The sequence below is a fragment of the Neovison vison genome, chromosome 1 (assembly GCF_020171115.1).
Source record: "Neovison vison isolate M4711 chromosome 1, ASM_NN_V1, whole genome shotgun sequence".
NCBI classification, from domain to species: domain Eukaryota; kingdom Metazoa; phylum Chordata; class Mammalia; order Carnivora; family Mustelidae; genus Neogale; species Neogale vison.
In genome coordinates, this window is record NC_058091.1 from 289,765,572 (window position 1) to 289,789,935 (window position 24,364).

General features: G+C 42.5%; 1 protein-coding gene across 2 annotated transcripts; it reads right to left on the minus strand.

Annotated features, from left to right (window-relative positions):
• Nucleotides 1-813: 813 nt before the first annotated feature.
• On the minus strand, nt 814-21,577 carry DNAJC21 (DnaJ heat shock protein family (Hsp40) member C21). Of its 2 annotated transcripts, none has more exons than XM_044232878.1 (12): nt 21,419-21,577; nt 15,707-15,800; nt 13,697-13,820; nt 13,284-13,406; nt 12,588-12,892; nt 11,636-11,787; nt 9,568-9,655; nt 6,779-6,937; nt 6,313-6,355; nt 2,932-3,104; nt 1,779-1,854; nt 814-1,296 (listed from the first exon to the last, which is right to left on the minus strand). In XM_044232878.1, the coding sequence occupies exons 1-12, from the start codon at nt 21,513-21,515 to the stop codon at nt 1,132-1,134; spliced, it is 1,599 nt and encodes a 532-aa protein (XP_044088813.1). In that variant the 5' UTR covers nt 21,516-21,577; the 3' UTR covers nt 814-1,131. The 2 variants fall into 2 exon arrangements, with proteins under 2 accessions (XP_044088813.1, XP_044088819.1); XM_044232884.1 differs by lacking the exon at nt 21,419-21,577 and adding an exon at nt 20,185-20,262.
• Nucleotides 21,578-24,364: the final 2,787 nt, after the last annotated feature.

Consider the following 24,364-nt stretch of genomic DNA (forward strand, 5'->3'; position numbering starts at 1 on the left):
AAGGTTCAAGGATGTAAGGGGAGAGCTTCACTAAACACAGCGTATGTATTTAAAGCCACTGAGTTCAAAGTTGCTCTCAAGACCAAGTGTAAGAATTGCCTATTTAATCCAGCCTCACCCTAAAAACTGACTCATCATTGATCCACATACGTGACCACACTCACTTTCAACTGTTCTGTTTTTTGAGTTAATATTCATCTTTGCTACAGAATGGGTGGCATAAATACCAGCCCTATGAAAAAACTTTTATTCAAAAAGTTGTTTTCCATTAAATGATGAAAAAAAAAAAAAAAGTAAAAACATCTGATAATAGTGAAGGAAAAAAGCCCAAGGCAGAAGAATATCCTTTGTTAAAGAGTCAGTACAAATTCTGCACCGCCCGCCCCAGTTCCGTCATGCTTCACGGCCGTCACCGTGCCAAGGAGGAAGTGCCACACAGTGATTTGCTTCCACCTCCACAATTTAAATCAGGGCAAAACATCAAAAGATACATCTTATTGAGAAATACCTATAAAATCTCAAATCACCATGGTTATACCTTGAGATACGAGTCTTGAAACATAACCATATATGTTCAATTAGTTTCTACCAACCCCTGTCCTTGAGGAAAAAAAATACAGTCATCAACAATAGGTTATTTAGAAATAATTTTAAAAGCAGAGCTGGAGTCATGGTATCAGGTAAGAAAAAAAACTACGATGATTTTAAAACTGAGTCTTTGACAGATCATGAAACGTTAAAAGAATAAAAAAGCACGGAATCATATAAAAATACTATGTGAAATCCCCAAAATAAAACACAAAGGAGCATTTGTGTGTGTTAAAATAATTTAATTCTCCCTGTACATTTCTGTCCATGTGAGCCAACAGAAGTCAAGAACGCACACTTTACAATATGTACCTGTTTTGAAACATTCAAGTCAATCCAGATGGCAAAGTAGAATTCAATCACTAATGAAATGTTTAAAAAATATATATTAAACAAAAAAATGTTTTTACAAGATAAAAAGTAATCTTCCACAATGCAATAAATTGCAGATCACCGAAATTTTAACTCTTTAGATGACTTCAGTTCAGTTTTTGGTTTCAAAATCTAGAGACAATCAAAAAGAAAAAAACGTTGGCAGGATTTCTATCTGTTTTTACGTTTCTCTTTCTTGCTTCGACTACTCGTTACACTGTTTAAAGAACACGATGCAGGCGCTCTTGCATGACCTGTGGCTTTCAGATGGTCAAAAAGTTTATTCCGGGATGGAAATTCACTGTGGCAGGTTGCACAGCTGATAAGAACATCACTCTGAAGAGGGGAAAAAAAAATATCAGTTAAGAGCAAATGTTATTCCCTGAGAGCAATAATTTAGGTTTTCATGTTGAGATTTAGTATCAAGTAATTCAAAATAAATCTTTTTAACAAAATTACCGCCACTCAGGCTCAAAAGAGTGAGAAGTTAAGTCCCATCAACCAAAAGCATCAACGTTAAGATGAGCCACTCCACGGTATGCACCGAGCGACGTTTCAGTTTGCAAAGGAACGGAAAACAGCAGCAGCTGTTCTGTTGGAGCTGGTATTCCCACTGTGCCTTTTTACTTTAAAGAACAACAGGGACAGCAGCACAGATATAAATTCTACATTCATCAAGAAAAACTGTTGACAGATCCACACCTATTTCGTAGGTGCACAAGGGCTCACCAAAGATGGCTTTAGAATCAGAATTAAGAATTTAGATGGTATTGCTGAAACTAGGTCCACTGAAAAATGTCAATATGGTTTCGACTTACCACTGTCTGCGGTTCAGCAGGTACTTTGACAGATTTTTTCATGTCTTTGGCTTTCTTCCCTTTGGGTTTAGGAGCACTGGAAAATAAATTATAGAGTTCTTACAATCCAGTAATAATGTATCCCTTTTAATTGTTATTTTGCTCCCAAAAAGACTCAAGTGAAAGGCTAATTCATTAATTTTAATGGCCAATCTAATTAATTTTCACATCTCAAATAAATAGCTTTCCTGAGCAACTTTAAAGACCACAGTAGATGTTGAATGTGACACAAAAGCTACGGCATTTACTTAAAACTGTTGAAACACAAGCTACCACACCTTACAGGATTGCACATGTCCTTGCCCTCCTTCCCCAAAGCTACAGGCCTACCCCAGGCTGCATCATGGTGTTTCCTTCAGCTCCCAAACCCCTAAGGGCGCTGCCCTACCCCTTCGCCCCTGCTCCGATGCTAAATGCTGGCAACGTAGACATGCACTTGACTCTTGTTGTTTGAACTCCTTCTTGTGGTCCTAGACAGGGAGGCTACTCACTGTTCAGATTTTCCCTCAAGGAATAAGAAATTACTCTCTGCTCTAGAGGAGCAGAGGAGGCCAGAGACCAAGACAGTAAGACATGGCAGGAAGGAGAGGACCAGGAATGCTCTCTCCGCTGAAAGACACCTTCCTCTGGCCAGCCACTGTGACCCTATGGGGCACCATATTCCAGGCCCCTGCCAGCAGGAAGGCTCCAGGCTCTGGATGCAGATCTTGGTGACCTGCAGCGCAGGCCCAACACAGGACAGCCCTGAGCGTGGACACATGGTCCCAGACGCTCCAGGCAAGTGGGACGTGGCCTCATCAGGAGAATTGTTCTTGGATTCTTTGTTCGAGGGTTACTGCTCAAGGATAAAATAAGAACCTCAACAGGATAGAAACTGGGTCAAAATGACTTTCTGATTTGGGCCATGCTGCTAAAACGTCTGTTAGCACCTTCCTCCGGCATCCTCTTCCCAACATGCCTTGTCTGTATTACGTTGGGACGTCTGTCTGGATAAATGTACAGGTCACCGACAGACCTGCTTTGCTTCATCAACCATGGGAAAGATGTTATTTGAGATCCGAAAAGATATTCTTCCCACCAACAGTAATTAGAAAACGCCATCAACCTGACTTACTTCTTAGCTTCACTTTTTGGATCATCACAGAGTTCGACAGTCTCAGTGACACTGATACTTTCTTGGGGACTCCCGTCTAATTCTTTGGCACGGTCTTGATTTAAGTTGGTATCTTCTGATTCAACCTTTACTTCTTCTCCAGTTCCATTTTCATTGAAATTATCATCATACTTCTAGTAATAAAACATGTATGCATTACAAAATAATTACAGTAACAACCCCAGCTTCTTTGGATACCAAGTAATTATACTAAACAATTATAATGTTGGGTACGCTCTGGATGAGGAGATCTTCAGGAAGTAAAAAGAAAAAGCAAATAATAATTTAAAAACACGAATGCTCACTACAGAAATATTAGAGTAGGAAAAAAGTGGAAACAATCTATATGTTCGATAAGTGAATGGTTGAATTATGAAGGGAATTACGAAGCTCTTAAAAATCATGTTTGCAAAGACACTGATTCAATTCTGTAGAACAGTACCTACAAATTATTAGCTAAAATATAAAAGAAAATTACACATAATGTCTGATTACAATCTAATTCAATACTAAGTAGTATCTATAGGCAGAATAAGGGGTGATATTTATAGTTCTCCATATTTTCCAAATGATCTGCAATGAGCACCTACTACTTTTATAGTTAGGAAAAAAAAAAGAGCAAATAAGCATTATGAAAAAGGCAAAGCTTGGCAAAGCAAATAAGCATTATGAAAAAGGCATACCTTCACTATGTGAAGAGTGTTTATTTTTGTTGGTTTGGGTGGGGGCAACATTTTGCTACATTTGTTTTCCCTTCCCTTCCTCCCTCTGCACACACACCCCGCTCCCAAGCCCAGAAGGATAAAAATAAATGGCAGGTAGATATCATGACGCTTGCCCCTACATCCCCAGAATGCCCTTTGTACTCAAGAATTTAAGGCTGATGTGTGGGCTCCATAATCCATATTCACAACCCAGTAACAACCTCTCCTTGGGGACCCTGAGAAATCAAGGACCCCATGCTGTGTGTCGTGGTCATGCCCATTGAATCTCCTTTGTCCTAGAACTCCCACAGCCCTACTTTTTGTCTTTCATGATTTTGACAATCTGCGGGCTATTCTGTCCCACAGTTTGGCTTCCTCTGGTTGTCTCCTTATGATTAGATTCAGGCTACACTTAGGCTACAATTAGACCAAAATATCTACTAAGCACAAGATTTATTTTTTTTGCAAGTAATTTTGTCTTTGGAATGTTTCTCATGGAGGGTGTTCAGAATACTGTCCTCAAAAGTGACTTGGACTCCTCCTTTCTGTCAGCCAGGGTCCTCTGTTTACATTCATTTGCAGTTTTCTGGGTTTCCTTTTACCATCTTATTACGTCATGCAAAAATTTTTTTTTCCTGCCCATACAGAAAACTCTCCCAGTCTGAAGTTTCCTGATTCTCTGTGTTTGCTGCCTGCTACTCTTCAGTTCACATCTCCACACTACCCTCCTTTTAAAAAGAACTGAGGAAACGTCAGGAAAAGTGCTACATAAAACTAGATCTGAAGTGGGATTTTCCTCCTGACAGAATCAGAAATCATCAACAAGAGGTATTACTATGGGAGGTGAACCATGAGAGACTATGGACTCTGAAAAACAGTCTGAGGGGTTTGAAGTGGCCGGGGGGGGGGTGGGAGGTTGGGGTACCAGGTGGTGGGTATTATAGAGGGCACGGCTTGCATGGAGCACTGGGTGTGGTGAAAAAATAATGAATACTGTTTTTCTGAAAATAAATAAATTGGGAAAAAAAAAAGGAATATAGCTTTGGAGGGAAAAAATGGGGTAGTAAATGAAGCATTTTCATTGGTAAGAAAACACAAATATATTTATTACTGCAATCTATAAGACCTATGCTTCTTACTCAGGATAGGCTTGGGTTAGGTATAAATCTCTCTTATCTTGTGTTTATTCTAGTGGTTCCAGCACACAAAAATGAGAGGGAAATGTTCTAAGCTAATGATTATTGAGTCTTTGGGTAGAAGACAGTATGTTTGAGTCATTTTATAAAGAAACACAGAACTTGCTATGTGGTTTTATAATTGAAGCAAAAGTTCCAAGTCACAAATTTTAAGTGATAAATTCATGTGTCATGTATCATTTTTGGAACATGAGACAGATAAAAACTACTTTCAAATATATAACCATTTAAATAGATAAGCCAAATCTAAAGTTTTATGAAAAATCAGTAATGTGTTAACTAAATTTTCTTAAAAATATTTTCAGTTGTCAAAAAGACCTGTATCATTTAATACTTAATATAAGCTAATATAATTAGATTATATTAAAGTAGTGCAGAAATCAATTCCACTTCCTTTAGAATCACCAAATATCCTTAGTAAAACGGAGAAGCTCACTGTGTGTTTATACATCTATAGGATTGTTATGCATCTATAACAACAAAATAACTTTTTATTTAAAAATATTCTTTTTTTAAAAAGATTTTATTTCACAGAGAGATCACAAGTAGGCAGAGAGAAAGAGAGAGAGGGAGAGGGAAGCAGGCTCCCTGCTGAGCAGAGAGCCCAATGTGGGGTACCATCCCAGGACCGAGATCATGACCTGAGCTGAAGGCAGAGGCTTATCCACTGAGCCACCCAGGTGCCCCAATTTAAAAATATTCTTTATTTTATTCATTTATTTGACAGACAGAGATCACAAGCAGGCAGAGAGGTAGGCAGAGAGAGAGAGGAGAAAGCAGGCTCCCCGCGGAGCAGAGAGCCCAATGTGGGCCTTGATCCCAGGACCCTGGGATCATGACCTGAGCTGAAGGCAGAGGCTTTAACCCACTGAGCCACCCAGGCGCCCCCCAATTTAAAAATATTCTTAAGAGAGATTGGATTTAGATGCCAGTGTGACGTATTTAAACTACTTACATTTCTGAGTAATATTAAGAAACATTTTTTTCAAGAATCATAAACATTACACATTTCTAGTCAAATGTTCCTTTTGCAAAATTTCATTTATGTTGTTGGCAAAAAAACCCTAGATGTACAAAAATCAACCCTCAGATTTTCATATATTTCTGATTTTAACTCTTGTCTTAGAGATTTAAAGACCCAGTCATCATATGTGTCCAGATTTTTAATATGATCACTCAGTTAATTAGTATCAGGGAATTCATTCCACTTGCAATATTTGAAGACACACCAACAACAGTAATTAATTAAATTAGCCACATACATATTAATAGAGGAAAGTGATGAAAAAAGGAAATTGTTTTCAACTTCCTTCAATGTGTTTTATAATCAACATAAAATATGGAGTGAAAATTCCTCTCTTTAATATGAACTATACTAAAAAAACAAAAGCAGTCCAACTTTATGTTTGATATTTAATGTTAATAAAACTTTTTTAACATACCTGTGCTGGTTTCTGTTTCTTTTTCTTCTGTTTTTTAGAAAGCCTAAGAATAAATATAAATAAAAATGTCAAATATTTAACTGTGACTACTTACTAAGTAAAAAAAAAAAAATACTAAAACACTACTGATACAGAGAGAAGTAAAATTTTAAAAGTAGTTAATGGCATAAGGTCTTAAAAAGAAAATATTCACATTATTGTTAGAAAATTAGAACAGTGGTTCCATTGATGGTAATTAGCATATCAAGTCCCTTGGTATAAAACTGCTTTTAATACAATCATAATATATTCTGTAAAATTATACTTAACATCATGTTTTTACATGTTTCAATATTGTAAATTCCCTTACATAGAAAAAAATGTGGAAAATATTAGCATAACAGAATAACTTCTTAGATAAAACAGCATTTAAGTGCAATCTCATCTCTAATGTGATAAGTAAGTCTAGAAGCATTGTTAGAAGTACTTTTGTTTTGGTGCATCTTCGATTTCTTCCTCAGAATTGGCATTCAATGGATTTTCATCAGTTTGAGGTCCTGAAAAATTTTCTTCCTCCTCCTCCAGCTGTTGTTTTAACAAGGCAACCATTTCCCGATGCTTTTTTGATTTTTCATGATTCCTCATGCTGGAAAAACAATCGGACGTTAGTAACCACAACAGGACTCACATGTGCCCAACTACGTGGCTGAATAAATGCAACCATGGTAAAATTTATTTTTCCCAATAAGGAAGCAAATGTTGGGGATCCTGCAAAGAGAAGCCGAAGAACCCTGTCAGGACCTCTCAGGCAGGAGCACACAGTCAGCCCATGCCTGAGCTCTTCTTCCCTCCATCCCAGCACCCTCCCTTCCCTCCGTCCTTCTATCTACATATATGCTTCCAATCTTTCTTTCTTTCTTCTTTTTGGTCAAATTCTCTATTATCTTAAAGTTCAAGTCTTCTCCACTGTTTCCTCTTAATCACTGAGTATTAGCCTAACGCATACATGTTCCAGGCTGCACTGTGGGCTCTGGAAGATCCCGAGAATTTATAAGACAGGATTCCAACTTGAAGAGAAGACCACTTTGGTTTATGACGTGAGGGCCTCAGGTACCAGAGTAGCTTGCCCCCTTTTGCTTTTTTCAATAACTGTCTTTCGCCTTCTTAAGAGGGCTCTCCCTTCTCACTCCCACCATCCTAAATGTGAGTTCAGACACATCTACACCCCGCTGCCTAAAACTCTCCGAGCCATGCCTCTTTCAGGGCATCTGTGGGCCATGAAGTAACAGTCCACAAAATAGGGTTGACAAGACAGAAGTACCAGAGTCAGTGGATGAACAAGAAAGTAGGAAACTTATATCTGTACTATCAACCTTAACTCATCTGTTCAGACTTGGGTTTTCTAGCTTCAGTTGCTACTTTTCCCACCCACTAAAATTCTCCTTCATACCATGGTTTCTTAGAGAAACAGGAACATGGTGTGCCAGAAAATAAGTGCTCAAAAAAATGACTGGGACTTGTCAAAAGGACATAGGAGCCACCTTAAAAGAACTCTCACTAATTGTATCTGGAAAAGTTTGAACATGAAAAGTACAATAAGACATCACAGAACACTGAAAAACTTCACAAATTCATACTTGTAATAGCTAGACAGAGGAGAGGCAGGGCTCTTATTGATGGAAGAAGGCCTACTGAGGACTAATAACGGAGAAGGAGCACTGGTTCCAGAAAAGCCCTGCTTTGGAACCATTACGTGACAAGTGGGATAAGCTGAAATCATCAATGAATGCCAAATCTAGGACACTGATGAGGAGCAAGGCACTTGTCTAACTTGAAAGTGTCTCCCCACAGATTAAATGGACTATAAAGTAAAATCTGATGCAATGGAAAAAAATACTAACTCTACAGTGGAAAAATGAGAAGACGTCCTGGCTGGGTGATCAAAACTCTCACCACCAAGGAAGGGCAGACAGACGTAGTATGCTTCCAGAACTGAAGGCCCAAGAGCAGCACCGCATGCTGACACGGCAGCCAGCCAGACACAGAATCCAGTCATGAGGAGACCGACACTCAAGATGGTAAGTACTCCAGGAAAAAAAGACGTTCTGAAGGGCCTGTACTCTGGAGTAACAACGGCACAGACAAGGAAACTGATCCAGATTGAACAAGACCAAATAAATGAACACAACCTCTGATCCTAGACCGGATCCTGACCGGAGTGGAGGAGACACTGGACAGGACATCGAGACAGAAGCGGAATACAGGTGGTGAAGGAGAAGAAAGGACCACAGCCTGGTTATAAGCCTCCTGAAGCTGACACCTGTCCTGCGATCATCTAACAGAACGGCTTTCTTCTTTAGGACTATATACAGAAGTAATGAAGACGTAGACAAGCATTAGGTATGTGATCTACTCTCAGATTATTCCGAGAAAAACTGTGTGGCGCAGGGGAGGTGGGGGGAGGGAGAAGGGGTGAACACAAATAGGGCAAAACATCAGCCACAGGTGAATCGGGTGCTTTATTCTATCCTTGAAACTTCACTGTAAGTCTGACATTATTTTTAAATAAAAAAATCAATTTTAAATCTCCTTCACTGTTGCTTTTGTTTTCCCGTTTCTAACTCTTCTGCCCTTGCCACTTCTCTTACTACTCAACAGTTTTTCCCCGCGGGGCTCCACACCAAGGCCTTTCGCGCCTCCCACACCCCAGCTCGCACGCTCCAGTCTCCCCTCTCCTTCCCTGCATGTGTTGTGTTTCTTTGTCCCTTGCTGGGTCTACTTTTGTTGCTGTCCTGTTCTTTCTCCTCTCTTCGTAAATACTTAAATAGTTCTCTCTTCCTCGTTTCCAAAAGGCAAAGTCCCTCTGCTTCAGCAAATGTAATTCAGGCAGGACACATTTCAAGTTCCTAGGCTGCAACGGGACACTGGCCTGCACGGGAGAGTGACAGCTGGAAGGGACTCTGCCATCAACAACAGAGACTCGCTTTGGTCTAGCCTCCTCGTCTGTGACTGTGCCTTCATCGCAACAAGCAGTGACGTGAAGACACGTCCATGTTTTAAGAAGCAGCTCTCACGGAGGACTGCCAGCGCGCACGAGAATCAGTGCCGTGCGCTTAACCACTGGCACAAATCCTACGTCCTCCTCTCGGGGAAAGAAAACCCCCAAGAGAACACAGAGGAGGCTGGTGACCCCTGCTATGAGCACTTTCCTTTTAGGACTTGCAGTGTTCTGGTTCACCTCCGAAGAAAAGGGGAGTTCAAAGATCTTAAACTTACGCCTTTTCTGTCTTGAAAGATTTGTCACACGCTGGGCAGTAAAGGCCGTCGTACAGCTCAGCATCCTCAGCTTCATCACTGTCTTTGCCTACGAGAAGGAAGCCAACAGTAAAAACCCGACAATAAGAACCCAAATCTGAAATGTGTTAGCAAATCACATGTCTTTAGTAACAAACGAATTTCGCACTCAACGTAGAAACTGTATTTCCTTACAAAAACCAAATAAGGTTACCAGGGTTTGAGCTGACCTTTCAAAAGTAGTCCTGAATTATAAAGGTAGGCTTCCAAATCACCACTTTATCTTTCCAGTTCTTCTCCTAAGTCTACTGAGAAGACTCAAAGTCTCTCCAAGTTCTCAGTGTGAGCGAATGATGCCACTTTCAGATGCCACTTTCAGAGTTCTACCACAAAGCAGTTTTTTCAACCGATTTTTCAGTTGACCCCTTGAGCAAGATTCGATGCAAACATATTTGTAACAGTAATCTACTCTTAAATGCTTAAATAAACGTAGCCTGAAACACTCCATCAGTATTTGACAGGGTGGTCATAAAAGAGCCCGTTATATATAAACTTCAACATGTCTTTACACCCTTGTTTTCTTAATAAGCTTGGGACTTTGTTACAGTGAAATAATTACTATCAATATAGTCCACCAAATCTAAGCAACTAAAATGCTGAACTGAAAGTCCTTGTAAAATCCCATCTGTCTTCTTAAGAAATAAACAAGTAAACTGACTGCCACAGAGATCAATAAAAGGGATCATGCAATGAGATCACTAAGGATCCCAAGGTATCTCTTCTACAGTCTACATTTTGGTTTTTTGTAAGTGATATTAACATAATTTCGAAAGACACTTTCTCACTGAAATTACAAATATTCAAAACTCATTCTACCTAGTATTAATGTTTAATAAATGGTATTAGTATGCAATTACCTGTACCCTTTCATTATATATAAACAATTCATCAAATAGTTAATAAAGAATGTTAGCTTTGAAGTTAAAATCTGGATCTAAAAATGGTCATATGGCAGGTCTACATGCCAAAGCTTCTCAGAGTCATATTTTCCTCTTCAGTAAAAGGAAATTCATTCTATGAGCAAAATATAAATTTACGGGGTATTGTGTGAGGGGAAAGCAAGCTCCTTCTTGAATGTGAAAGCACTTCATAAATTTTACATAAAACTCTAATTATGTCACCTCACGTTTCCAGAATGCATTATAATTTTCAAGACTTTCACACATACTACTTGAAAAATTTCATTCCATAATCATTTTGAGTAAATAAAAGTCCACCATTCTATCATTCGCCAACTAGTCTACAACCACACATTTATAGATAAGGTGAACTGATCCTTCCACATTATTCCTCACGCAACAGCTAGAGACTACGCGGAAGGTCAGGTTATTCTCCATGATGCCTACTCCTCGCGTGTTCAGGTAGTCACAGGCCTTGTGCTCTCACAAGAGATGCACAGAAAGGACACTTCCCAGCACAGTGGGAGGAAACTCTCAGAAATGAGAGGAAGAATTTATATACACCACACAGACTCCTGTACAATATCGGCTTTTCTGGAAAACCTATAAAAACTTGATCTCCCGGGCTTCATCACAGGTTTTTAAGTAACCAGCAGTCAATATACCCACCGGCCAACTTATTTATGCAGCCAGAAGCCCAGACTCTTTAAAGCACGCTCAGAAAAGAGGTTATTAATCAAAGAAACTCTTATTTCTTATTCTGATCATCTAGGGTTTAATCAACATCAATGGACTACCTTTGCTTGGCCTATACAATATTTTCATTTTAACTGTCTGCCACATTTCAAAACCAGAAGACGTCCCATAAAAATCCAGATTTCCAGCTCTGCTTAGAAGGCAAACAGACAGGAACACCCTGGCAACACGGTTCTGGCAGCAGTGGAGGGAGCGAGGGAGCACAGGAGTCCCCAGGATGCAGCCACGTCCCTGCCCCCCCCGCGCCACCCCTGCCTGCCACCTGCAAGCATCCTGAGTGCATGACATCGGAGCACAGCATTCCCTTTCTCAAGTTTCCCAATGAAGGTAGTTACCATCGTGCCCATCTTTGAGCTCAGATTCCTCCATCTCATCTTCATCTGATCCATCTCCAAACTCCTTCTCGTAGCGCGCCTCCATCTCCTTGAGCTCCTTCTCCAGGTCGGCTACAGTCATCCAGCTCTGTTCTTTGTACTGCTCGGCCAGTCTAGACACACAGCACAGCCCCACTGACGCTGGTCTGGCTTACCCCGCAGGCCTCCAGCCCATGCCCTGGAGAGCTGCTCCCCCTGCACTGTTAGTGCTGAGTTCAAGTGGGGGTGAGCGGCTTATCTGTTATGTGGGTGGTTTTAACCCCCCTAGTAGACACCTAGGTTTTGAAACTTAGACCTCCTAGCAAGTTAGTAAAAAGTCTTGAGGCGTTTTTAAGTCCTAAGTGGCAAGTAGAGTGCTAATTTTCCAAAAATGAAGGGTGGGGTAAGTAGAATTTAGAAGAAGTGAATCATCTTTAAAAGAATGCTACAGTGCTCTGGACACAATGCTTTTATACTAACTCTGAGTGACAAAGCTTTAAAGGCATAAAAATGAACCAAAGCCCTGGAGCGTGCCATCAAAGAGGAGGGACCGTGAGGTGAGGCACAGTGGGCACACTGCACAGCGTCTCGGGCCGAAGCCCACCTCTGCCACTTCCCAGCTCTGGGATCTCGGGCCTGCCTGCCTGGCTTCCTCAAAAGGACGAGGGAAAAAGCCAGAACTTACTTCACAGCACTGCTAGGACAAAAGTGCTTGGAACAGGGCCTCGTCCAGAGGAGGACATCAATGGGCGGTCATTATTATTATGTCTCAGAAGAGTCTGGAAAGGATCTCAAGTATTGAGGGCCTCTGAAGGCAAACATGCAGTGCAAGGGTGGCTGATGAAGCCAGGACACGGGGGGGTGCCCCCCTGTCAGGCCCGGTCCCAGGGCCCACACCTCTTCAGAGCCAGGGGCCCGGCCGCGCCTCCCGTACTTGGCCTGCTTCAGCTTCTGCTGCCGCCTCATCTCCTCCGCCTTCCTGGCCTTCTCGGCGTTCTGCTCCTCCACGAGCTTCCGGTGCGCCTGCACTCTCCTGTCTCTCTTGCGGATGAACGCGACCAGCTGGCGCACCAGCTCGTTCTTCTCCTTCCTCGCTTTGTCGCGAATCTTTTTGTTTTCTTTTTCCATGGCTCGTTTCTCCCAGCGGTTTGAAGCTTGTCGCGTATCATATTCTTCCTTCCATGCAAAGTTCTTCTGAGTGCAGAAACTCTGCCAATAGGCATAGAAAGGATGGACGACCTAGAGACCAAGAAAACCAGTAACATGCTGAGGTTTAAGATTCTTCTTCTCCAGCAAGGCAGCAAATTATCAGTGACGCAACACATCTCTTCTTTCACACACATCACATCACTACTAGTCAATGGAAGACAGTCCTTCAGGGCTTTACAGAATAAATTGCCCTCAAGAACAAACTGAGTGGGGTGCTGAATGGGATGGGACCTGCTCAATAAACAGGAAAAGTAAAGGAGGACACTCCGAGGGCGCCACAAGCCCCTCCAGGAAGGGAGACGGGCAGAGTTAGTTACAGTGTGGGGCCAAGAACCAGGGTCCACTCTTCTCAAATTAAAAAATGGGGAGAAAACACACTGGTAAATGCTAATTATAAAATGGCAATGCAATTTTCTTTTACCGTATCATAGTCGCTCTGGGAGTCTCCAAAAGTGGGGAAATCCTCCATCTCCTCTTCTAACACAGATTCTAGCTCCTCCTTCGCAATCATCTCAAAAACGTTACGATAAACTGTATAAAAGCCCTAAAAAACAGCAGCAGGAAAACAAATTCTTAATACTTTTATACTCTGATCACAGAATACAATTTTAAAACGTACATGAAAAACTTTAATGTTAAAGAATTACAGGCCCAAGCTCTGTCATGACAGAACATGCAGGTTTCTGAAAACTGCAGTTTTCTTATGCCAACAGTTTAAATACAAAGGCAGTATTTTTTCAGTTTTCGAACATTGCTTTCACCAATAATAACATGATTTCTCTTTGTGTTTGAAAGTCTCGTGCTTGACAGGAAATTGAGAGTGAGTTCATTTACCTTTTCATCATCTCCATAACCAGAGTAACAGGTCACAGTGAAGTAGTGAAGCAAATCTAAGCTGTCGTCCTGATATTCCCCATCAAGCCCACCTTTAAGGAGAGCCTCTCTATGATTATCATACCTAAACAAACAAATTAGCGTCATTAGTGATCGCTGAATAAATGAGAATTCAGAAGGACTCTTGAATCTGAAACAGCCGAAATATTATTAGCCATTTTAATATGTCCAACCTACACTCAAATTTTTTTTAAATATCAACCTGAAAAGACTTGATAATCCTTCACAGAGCTGATTAAAACTACGACTACAACTTCAAGGACGAGGCAGGCACTGTACACTACTCGCCCACATGAACAGTGAACTTAACAAGCCAGGGAATTTCCATGATTCCTCCAGAAAGGTAGCTGCATTTTTACAGGTAAGAAATACTACTAAATTGGTCAGCATGGGACATAATCTACTCCACAGACTAAGATTATATATTTGTGATCAGATTTACCAACAAAGACCAAAACTGGTCTTCCTAGGTTTATATAAACAATCTACAAGTTTCATATACACACAATTACTCCCTGTAATAACTCTGTAATGTCAGTTCTTACCCCAAAGATGTAATGGGAAACTGACTCTCAGTGATACTAAATAATTTATCCATAATCACAAACCCGGTAAGCAGCAGAGCTAGAATTCCAAACCAGGCCTCCTGCACCAGAAGGACCATACTCCTAGTAACTGTGCAGTCTGCCCTGCAGGCAACATGAGAGTGAACAGCAGGGCCTTTACACAAAAGGACAAGAGAGCCCTTCGAACTAGAAGGCCACTTGAGATCTGGAGAAGGGCACAGAGCCAAGGGAGGCAGGAAAGAATTTCAAAGTTCCTAAAGGAAAGCAAAAGCATTCCTAAGTCCAGATATCCAAATTTTTCAGGAGGAGAAAAATGTGGGATTCTCTCTCTGATTTTCACCTAAAGGACAATTTTTAAAGAATTTTTTTTTTTCTTACAGCCTTTCTCGCTTGAGAGCCTGCCGTGTTTTACACTGTTTGACACACACAAGACTCGGGCAGCAGCCCTGCATACCTACCTGCTCTTTGTAACAGCAGGCTCTTGCACAGACATGTCGGGGCTCAAAACTTACTCCTTGGTAGCAAAAAGTTCATCAAGAATCTGAAAACTCGGAGTGCCCAGGTGGCTCAGTGGGTCCTGGGATCAAGCCCCGCATTGGGCTCTCTGCTCAGCGGGGAGCCTGCTTCCCCCACCCCCGCCTGCTTTTCTGCCTACCTGTGATCTCTCTTACTCAAATAAATAAATAAAATCTTCAAAAAAAATCTGAGAACTTAAATTTAAACATAGAAATTTTTGTCTGGGGGTGACTGGGTGGCTTAGTCCTTTAAGCATCTGCCCTTGGCTCAGGTCATGATACCAGGGTCCCAGAATCAAGCCCCTCATCGGGCTCTCTGCTCAGCAGGGACTTGGCTTCTTGCTTTGCCCCTTCCCCTGCTCATGCTCTCTCTCTCTAATAAATAAAATCTTTTTTAAAAAAAGAATTTTTTGTCTGAAAATGCTACTAAATTATCAGGTTATCATACCTAAAAGTATCTGTCATAGACATAGAAGCTTAACTCCATTTCTTCATATAAAGTAGTTCTTGGGTAAATCCTGCAATTCTAGCTCTGAAACACTGTTTTAAGGGTACGTCAGCATTCCTAACACCAGTAAACTTGTCATACACCAAAGAGATCCCGTTTAATAAGAAGTTACTTCCCAAGGGTCAAGGTTCAATCTATCTAATATTGCCAAGCTTTATTCTACCTCCTCCAAAATGAAATAATTGGAGTATTCACCTCTAAGCTTCCTTCCAACTGTAATACTGCAGTTTCTATAATGAGTAGGGGACAGATGCCTCAGAACACACTGAAACATTTGACAAATATCCACTTTTTAAAATTTTCTATTGATAATTCTTCCCGACAAAATACACCACGGTAGGAGGGACGGCGCGATGCTCACCATGCTCGTTCCTGAGGGTCACTCAACACATCATACGCTGCTTGGATTAATTTAAATTGTTCAGCTGCTTCTGCGGCATTATCCAGATTTTTATCTGTTAAAATAAAGTTCCAGATAGTCAGTCATCAAACAAGTAGAGGACAGAATCTAAAAGGGACCTCTTCCGTCACAAATGCTGTAAATAGATGAGGAGTTCGCAAAACAAAGAAAAACAATCAGGAAAAAGCAAAGCGGTCCTAGTGAGAGTTGATAATAAGGATATGCGAGAAGTATCTACTTGAGAAGAAACTGTATGCTTTCCCCTGAGCCTTGGTGCGTCACTGAGCACTCAATCTAGGTATCCACAAACGAAAAACCCTGAGTAGCACACATTTTATTTTTTGAAAAAGCAAAATATATATGTAAAATCAGTCATGGAAGGAATGTTATTATTTAGTACAGTCTTTATGTTTTTTCTTTCTTATCAACACACACCCCACAATCTTGTAAAGCTTTAAAAATATATACTAATTACTTTTCTCTTAACTATGAATTCAGAGAGCATCGGGCAGCTTCTAAGATGGCCTCCAAGGCTCCCCACCTGCTGGCAGTCACACCCTGTGGCGCCCCCTCACAGGTCACCAGGGTTGGTCTGTGTGGCCAACAGCAAGGCAGCAAAAATGGTGATGGCACGCTAAGTTACTTCTGAGATTAGTTTATAGAAGGCTGCAGTTTCCACCTCGGGCTCTCGCTCTCTCGGATCGCTCTGGGAGTAGCCAGCTGCCACTGCAAGAAGACACTCGGGTGGCCCACGTGGAGAACGGAGGCCTCTGGCCCACAGCCAGCAAGGAAACAGGCCTGATACGATGGGAGGGAGACTGAAAAGCGGGTTTTCCCAATGAGGACACCACCTCACGAGAGACCCTGAGCCAAAACCACCCAGCTAAGCCATCCCCACACTCTGTCCTCAGAAACTGAGTCCGTATAATGGATGTCTGCTGTGTTTATTGTTTTCAGTCCAAAGTGTTTGGTAATTTGTTACATAGCAATAGATAACTAATATACTCAGAAAGTAAAATATTTTCGGACCACTCTGGAGCATACCAAAATTCTATAAGCTACAACTCAATATTTGCCCTCTAAGAGGCCAGAGGAAAAATAGGCCAGAAACATACTTCCTAGGAATAACTTTGCAGCCTTAGCACAAGACCCTCGAGGGCATCCTGCCGCCTCTTTCTAGGTACCATCATCCGGGATGTCCAGTCCTTCAGGGAGTTTTCTGTTCAACCACTATCACGGACAATGCTTTCTCAAGTGCAGCCACTGGCCATAGCCCTTCTTTGCTGAGATGCTTTCACAGAAAAAGCTTTGGATATTATTTTAGAATCACGGTAACTCTAACTTGAAAGGAAAAAACCGTCCACCCCCGCAGCCTAGCTGTAAGTGGCAAGCGATCTGCCGGTCTAAATCCCCTTCCACAGTGCAGCCCCTCTGAAGACGGCCGATGGTTATCTCTGAGTCCTCCTCCTCCCGGGACTAAATATTCCCATTTCTCATGGCACGTCGTAATCCTCTACTTCAAGAGGTCTTCAACAAAGACAGGCACCAATAATCAAGAAGCCAACCATTCACAGTCTCCCTCCCCCTCCCCGGCCAAAGGCCACCCTGGACAGTAAGTGAGGGCCCACCTGAGAGGTGCTGGGGAGAACTGCTTCATGGCGGCTCACCTGCCTGTCTCTGCACCACAACATGGGACAGCAAGAAGCTTTTCACTCTGAGGCTTAATCGCTTACACTAGGTGCAAGCACTCAAGCCTCGGGATCAGGACAATGGAGCAAGGCTTTGAGGGCTTGGTCAAGAGTTGGAGCTACCAGGACAGGAGTCCCCTGGATTTCTTGCTAGGTATGAAAAACACAACGATTCACTTTAGTTACTGTCCCCACCTTCCTGTCACATGCAGCTCTGAACACAGCCAGCTATGCCTTCAAGGTGTGAATCACGATTTCTGTATCTTTCACGATTCAAAAATACTCATGATTTCTACATCTTCATCAAGCCATTCATAAACTTCCTGTCATAAACAAAACAGCACAGTCCCAATTAAAGCAGAATGGCAGAAAACGCCAGCAAATAAATCTTCCCACATAAAACAAAAAAGGTGACTGGGGGAGGTATGTGGGTGGTTCTTCTTCACCTTTTAATCAGTTCTGTACTTCGTTGTCCTGTTTCTTCCCACACCCTTCCTTCCTCCCCCAAAGAGGTTTGGAGAAAGCTCAAGCTTTGAAACACAGAAAGTCCATCAATGTACCAGCTGAAAATAAGATCTCGCCTCTTACTAACACGTCTTTCTTAATTTTTTTCAGTCTGTCATATGGCTTATTTCACTTAAATATACCTGAACTGGCTGACTATAATGTTAAACTGAGATCTAAGCACGTAAATGCAGTAAGTCAAAAAGCAATAATAAAGAAAAAGCCCACATTTATTATCAGCCACACCCAAAGGCTGCAGGCACTGCAAAGCCAGTCATCAAAGTTTAAGAGGCATTCTCACACTGCTCTCTGTGCTTTTCTCTCCATTCACTCACACACTCTTCTACTCCCTCCCAAACTTTTTTACACCACCTTCTGGAAAATTCCATGGACTGAGCCTTTTAAGTCCTGCCTTGACTGAAACCAGGCTCGCAGAGAACAGCGCTTCCCTGCAGGACTTCCTTCTTGGGCTCCTTCAGTCACAGCCTCATGTGGCAGGGTTGGTGCTGGAGTCGGCATCCTCCGGGCTGCTGGTCCTTTCCTCATCCCCAAGGGCACACTAGCATTCCATCCAGATTCAAACCACTGGCCAACCCCACCTTCTTCCCCTTCTCACTGTCCACATATCACTCAACCACTCCCCCTTAACTTACTGAGAATTCCAGCCCTTGGCTCAGAGCTTCCATTCCCGGGTCCTATGGTCACCATGGGTAACTTCAATGTACTCTGACCTCCCGGTCGCCCTCCTCCCAATCTGCCTGCTCTAATCTGCTCTCTCCATACCTGACAAACACAGACCTACCTTTTCCCCTGCTTCCCACTGCCCTTAGGTTAAAATAAATCTACCTCGTCCAGTTGACCCCAACCTCTAAGACCTGGCTGCTGCTTACCTGGCTATACCCCCCTCTTTGCCCTTCCTGTACTCTGCCATGCTTGGTCTGGCCTTCCTCCCCCTGTATTCCCTGCTTTCTGGCTTTCAGTCTCACCTTAGAGGTCACTTCTTCAGGGATACACATCTGTCCCACCACACAGAAACCCAGTCCAGATCAGGCACGTATGCTCATAAGCCTTCAGACCACCCTGTACTTGCCTTCAGACCACCCTTCTCTCGCCAGACTGAAACTGCCTGTTTCCCTGGGACTCCCTGAGGACTCTACCTGCCTGCAGAGCAAGGACCATTCCTGCCTCATTCACACAGTAAAGTGCTCGCAGCAGTCATCAAATAAAAGCCTTCCCCTCAAGAGGAGTGATCTCACTAGGAAGTAGCATTGACCCTACTGAAACTATTTTCAGTTGCTCAATTAAAAACAAAACAAAAAAAAACACAAAGAAATACCTTTAACAATGAAAAATGAACAGCCTTTCTTCTTGAAGTACAAATTATTCTTTGAAGCAAAGCCCAAATGTTAACCTCAGAAACACCTAACACAGGACCTTACACAGAGATTGAATTGAACATTTGCTGACTGACAGACTTAAATTAACAAGTCAGCACAGCAAAATATATCAAAATCATGTGTTACCTGGAAAGTATGTATCCTTTAAATGTATAGGCATGTTCAAACAAAAGATATTTAGGATGCTATGATTATGATGACATTCAGAGAAAACACTTCGTTTCTAACTGGTTTGGTTTCAAAATAGTTAACTGATGTTTTAGTAACTTTTGCCTACTTCTTTCTTCCTTCTCTGCACTCATTTCCAGTTAATCACCAAATCTGATCATTTCTCCTTCATAGCATCTCTTCTACCAGGCCTTGCCCTTCCCTCTCACTAACCCCCAACCTGGTGTGAGCCCTTCCTTGCCATAGTAGACGCTACCTGACTTCTGTCCCCGTCCCTCTTCAATGCACTCAGACACCCTCCCAGTACTGCCTCGAGACATCTTAATAAAACCAGCTTCAACCCTCTCTTATTGGAAAAACAAATTTCACAGTCCTTAGCCTAACAGTCAAGACCCTTTATGATCTAATCTTAAAACTACACTCAAATACATATTAATATTATCATCAAAATTATATATGCATTTGGTCACAAGCATTAATCCTCTTCCTCACACTTTTCCAGCCAGAAGAGTCAAGGAATTCCTAACTTTGTTCTAATTCATAACTCAATTTCTGATGAATGTTTACCTTACTTCTTCCTTTCCAATATATATATTTGTTTAGTTCCTCTGTTGGTAATCGTTACCATTTTAAGTAACAAACCCATACCTTTATTTCTTGTTCCACCAACTACAGACATTACCTTTTGACTTTGGGTTGTAGGCCCTTCCTTCAGCTCTTCTCTCAAACCATATTTTCAGATTTCCAATAAATACTGCCGTCAGTCAAACCGTCCCCTGGACCACCTTTTGTCCACCATGATGCTCTTCCGTCTACTCTTCAGCTCACTTTTCCCAATTCCATTTCCCTAAGATCCAGCTAAAAAGCTAGGATCTTCTGCCAAAGAGAAACCTCACTGCTTCTCATGACATAGTGAGAACTCCCTCCCCTGGCTTCCTGGGGCATTTATTACTTGTTCTGTGAATCCAACTACCAATTATGTATATTGTGCTATTTTGTTTGCGCTTGTGTTTAACTTTCCATGGTTTACAGCATGTTTTCCAAGGGATATCTTAGCATTTCAGAATCTTACTATGGTGACTTGCATATACTGGAGATTCTAGAAACACCCTTATTGATTAGTGCTAATATGTAAACCTCTTATAAACTCAAAAAGCTGATATTCAACTACAGCCTTAGTTTCCCAGTCTGAAAGATCAGATTACTTCATAGAAGTCACACAGGCCTGAACTACGACCAAATCAAACATCCAAAGGAAGCATACTTCTAAGTATACATACGAACTTCGCTAGGGAAGACACCTAATTAAAACTCTCCATCTGCAAAACATCTGAAGTGGAGTACAGGGTCCGTATTTCAACAGCTTACTGGGAAAGGGCGGGGAGCACAGCTATATAAGACAGTTTACCAGCTTCTTTGCCTTAATTTCAATAAAGGGCCATAAATTACACTTGGGTAGCTGGGATTCCGTGATGAAGTTAAGGGTAACTGAGCGGCAGAAACTCAAGCAAGGGCCAAACTCGAGAGCTCAGGTCTCCGGCTCCGGCTCCGGCTCCTGTCTGCTTAGGGGTGGGAGGAGCCGCTGAAGTCGCTAGAATGTGTCCTCCCCAGCAAGTGCCACTGCGGGTAGCGCCGGGGTTGGTGGGTGGGCCGGGGGAACGTCTGGGAAGGGACGGGCTGCCCGGGGCTCTAGGGAAGCCTGGGATGAGCGATGCGGGCGGGAAGGACGCCCGGCGGGAAGAGCACTGCGCAGAGGCACCTGGCCGGGGACCCGAACGGGGTTCCCAGAGCGAGGCGAGTCACAGGGCGGGCGGGTTGAGACTGGCCAGGGTCCCGGAGTTATTCCGGGAAGAGGGGGGCGAAGGGTGGCGGGGGCCCGGCTTTTGCAAGGGCTGCGACGGTTGCGGAGTAGTTACCCGGGTGCCATTTCAGGGCCAGCTTCCGATAGGCCTTCTTGAGCTCCTCCTCGCTGGCGTCGCGCCGCACCCCCAGCGCTTCGTAGTGACACTTCATCGCCCGGCCGGGCAAGGGGCTGGGGCCGGGGCCCGGGGCGGGGCCGGGGCCCGGGCCCGGGCCGAAGGGGTGGCGGCGGCGCTGCTGGTCCTCTTCGGCAGCGGGAGTCCGGCGCCCACACCCGGCCAGCCAGCGAGCGCGGCGGCGGCGGCAGCGGCGCGGGGTGGCGGAAGCGCGCGGCGGCGACAGGCGGCGCGGGCTGCGGCACGCGGGCGCGCGGAGGGGGCGGTGCCGGAGGCCGCGGCTTCTCATGGGCTGGGGGGAGGGCTCGGTTCCGGGAAAAGCTGCGCGGGAGGGAGGCGGGGCCTCGGTGGGTGGGAGGCGGGGCCGCGGCGAGATGAAGGCGGGGCCCCGACAGGTGGGAGGCGGGGCCACGGCGGGCGTCATTGTGAGGGGCACAGTAGCCGGTCTGTGTAAGGAGCACTAACTGGGCTGGCCACCGGAGGGCTGATAGGAGTCTGATAGAAGGTTCCGGAAAGCACCTTGTCTTCTGAAGACGATTTTTCAGTGGACCCCCGTTTTTCCGGGTGAGGCGACTTAGGTTCGAAGTAGTCGAGTGTTTTGCTCAGGCCTCCCCAAATGATCAATGGCAGGATTCAGGTGAACCAATGCAGGATTTAACTTCAATTCTCTTCAGCTGCCACTTATCGCGATCTCTAATACTGCTCATTCCAATAGGCAATCAAGTAACAGTAAATAGGATGCCTTAAAGTGGAAAATTTGAGAGACCATCAACACATTTAAAAATAACATACCAAATGTTTCACCACCAGTATGAAAAAAATTGTGCTGACCCATCCACTAACACTTTCTGGTTTCTAAGCCTGCATTTCCTAGATTGTTAAGAATGCTGTTAGGGGATAGTATTTAATTTAACCTGTTTTTGTTGATCGAACCGACACACCGTTATTACAGCATGGGAGATCCGTACAACTGTTCCAATTTGATAAGGTGTCAAAACAGTATCCTGTCCTTAAAATACATTGGTTTAATAGATACACCAATATATTTCACTGTAATGTGGAATGTTTACATAGGTCAATTGTTAGGTGTAGGTTTTGTCAACCATGTGTAAAGAGAAGGGTTGGCTCTATTGCTAACGTCTTATTGTACAAGGTGGTTCCTTGCTTCCCTAATACCCTGCCCACTGCACAATCAAAACCAACCCCAAACCTCATCAAGTCTCCACACACCACTGTTCAACCAACTCATACTCGAAATTTACACACCTGCCTCTTTTTCAAAGAAGATACTATACACCATCTTAGTTTGTAAATTGATAATGGATAGGGACTGAGAAGTTTGAATAAAGGTGAAAATGGAAACTTTCCCCATTTGAGAATGGGGTTAGGGGTAGGGGGATAAAAAGTGACAATAGAATTTTTCTTCCTCCAACTGCATCTGGTTTTGCTTAAAAACCGAGTCACTTGCATTTTTCCTCCTGAGAGAAGAGTAAATTGTTTCTGCCTGTTAACAGTTAAAGAAATAAAGAGACAATTACACTGGATATAAATTTCAGTTTAAAGGATTATCTTTATTGAACAAGTTGACTTTTCAATGAACATGAGTTGAAAAAAAAAGGAATTCTCATTCAAATGAGGTACACATATAAATCATCATGAAAGGGAAGTAATTTGGGACAGGAAGATATGTAGAAACTGATCATCAAAATCGTTAAAGAAATGCCACTAAAACTCTACGACACACACCTCAGAAAATCTTAAAAGTTTCGGTCTTCATTCAAACAACTTGTTGAGCCAGTCTATTTTATAACCTATAATTAACTTCTTGGGATGTGGGTGTTTAAATACAAATCCTGAATACAGCTTCTTTTCATCCCGGGCTGTATTCAATTGCTTAAATAAATAAGCTTGTTCTCCCCCTGCACTTAGCCAAAATTGGCCTTCACTAGCTATGCACAAGTATTTAAAGTGAACCTCTGAACTGAATTACCTGCTTAGTATAGATTTCAAGATATAGACTATTTCAGAATAAAGTGGCCTAATTTTACATTCAAGAAAAAATGAAATTAAGAAAAAATGAAATATAATGGAAAATTGATTGTTCTGCCTACAGATTTAAAATACAAGTGAGGAACTAGGATACCTAGAGTAATCCTGCCATAGAAGAATTCTTACAAATTAGTAAAAGATAACTACCACACAAAACCAAGATTAGTCACAAAAGAAAAACCAGTATCTACCCAAAAAAGGGTATTCTTTTTTAACCTACCAAACTGACAAAAGTTATTTCACTATACAAGGGTACAAGTAAATAGATGAACACTGACCTCTGGTGAAGTACAGTATTTAGGGGGGCATCTTTTCACTCGAGTTCCACTTACAGGAAACCACAAGGTGGTACAAAATAATTTATGTCAAGAAATGTTTGCCATAAGCATCCATACCTGAAATACTGTAATATCCCATAAGAGACAGATAGTACAGTATAGCAGAGTAGAACACGATGCAATAGTCATGTATAATAAAGACATGGGGAAGTGATTAATAGGACAGAACACCACACACGATATACACATTTGCACATCTCTCAGTCTCTTCAGCGGCCACCTACCTGTCCACAGCCACTGGCACCCAGAATCTTGTCTTTCCCTCCTACTAACTGACCTCTAGGAGGGTAAGCCCTGTGCTCTTCACTTCAGTTCCTTCATTAGGGAAGTAACTCAAATATCAACTCAGTATTCCAGTGCCCTCCAACTACTGTTCCACTTTTCTTCCTTTTACTATTAAATTATCATTTATACCCACTGCTTCTAAATTAAATTTGTAACCTACAAATACTTCCAAACGTATTAACTCATTTGATTCTCAGAACCTAAAATTTATTGT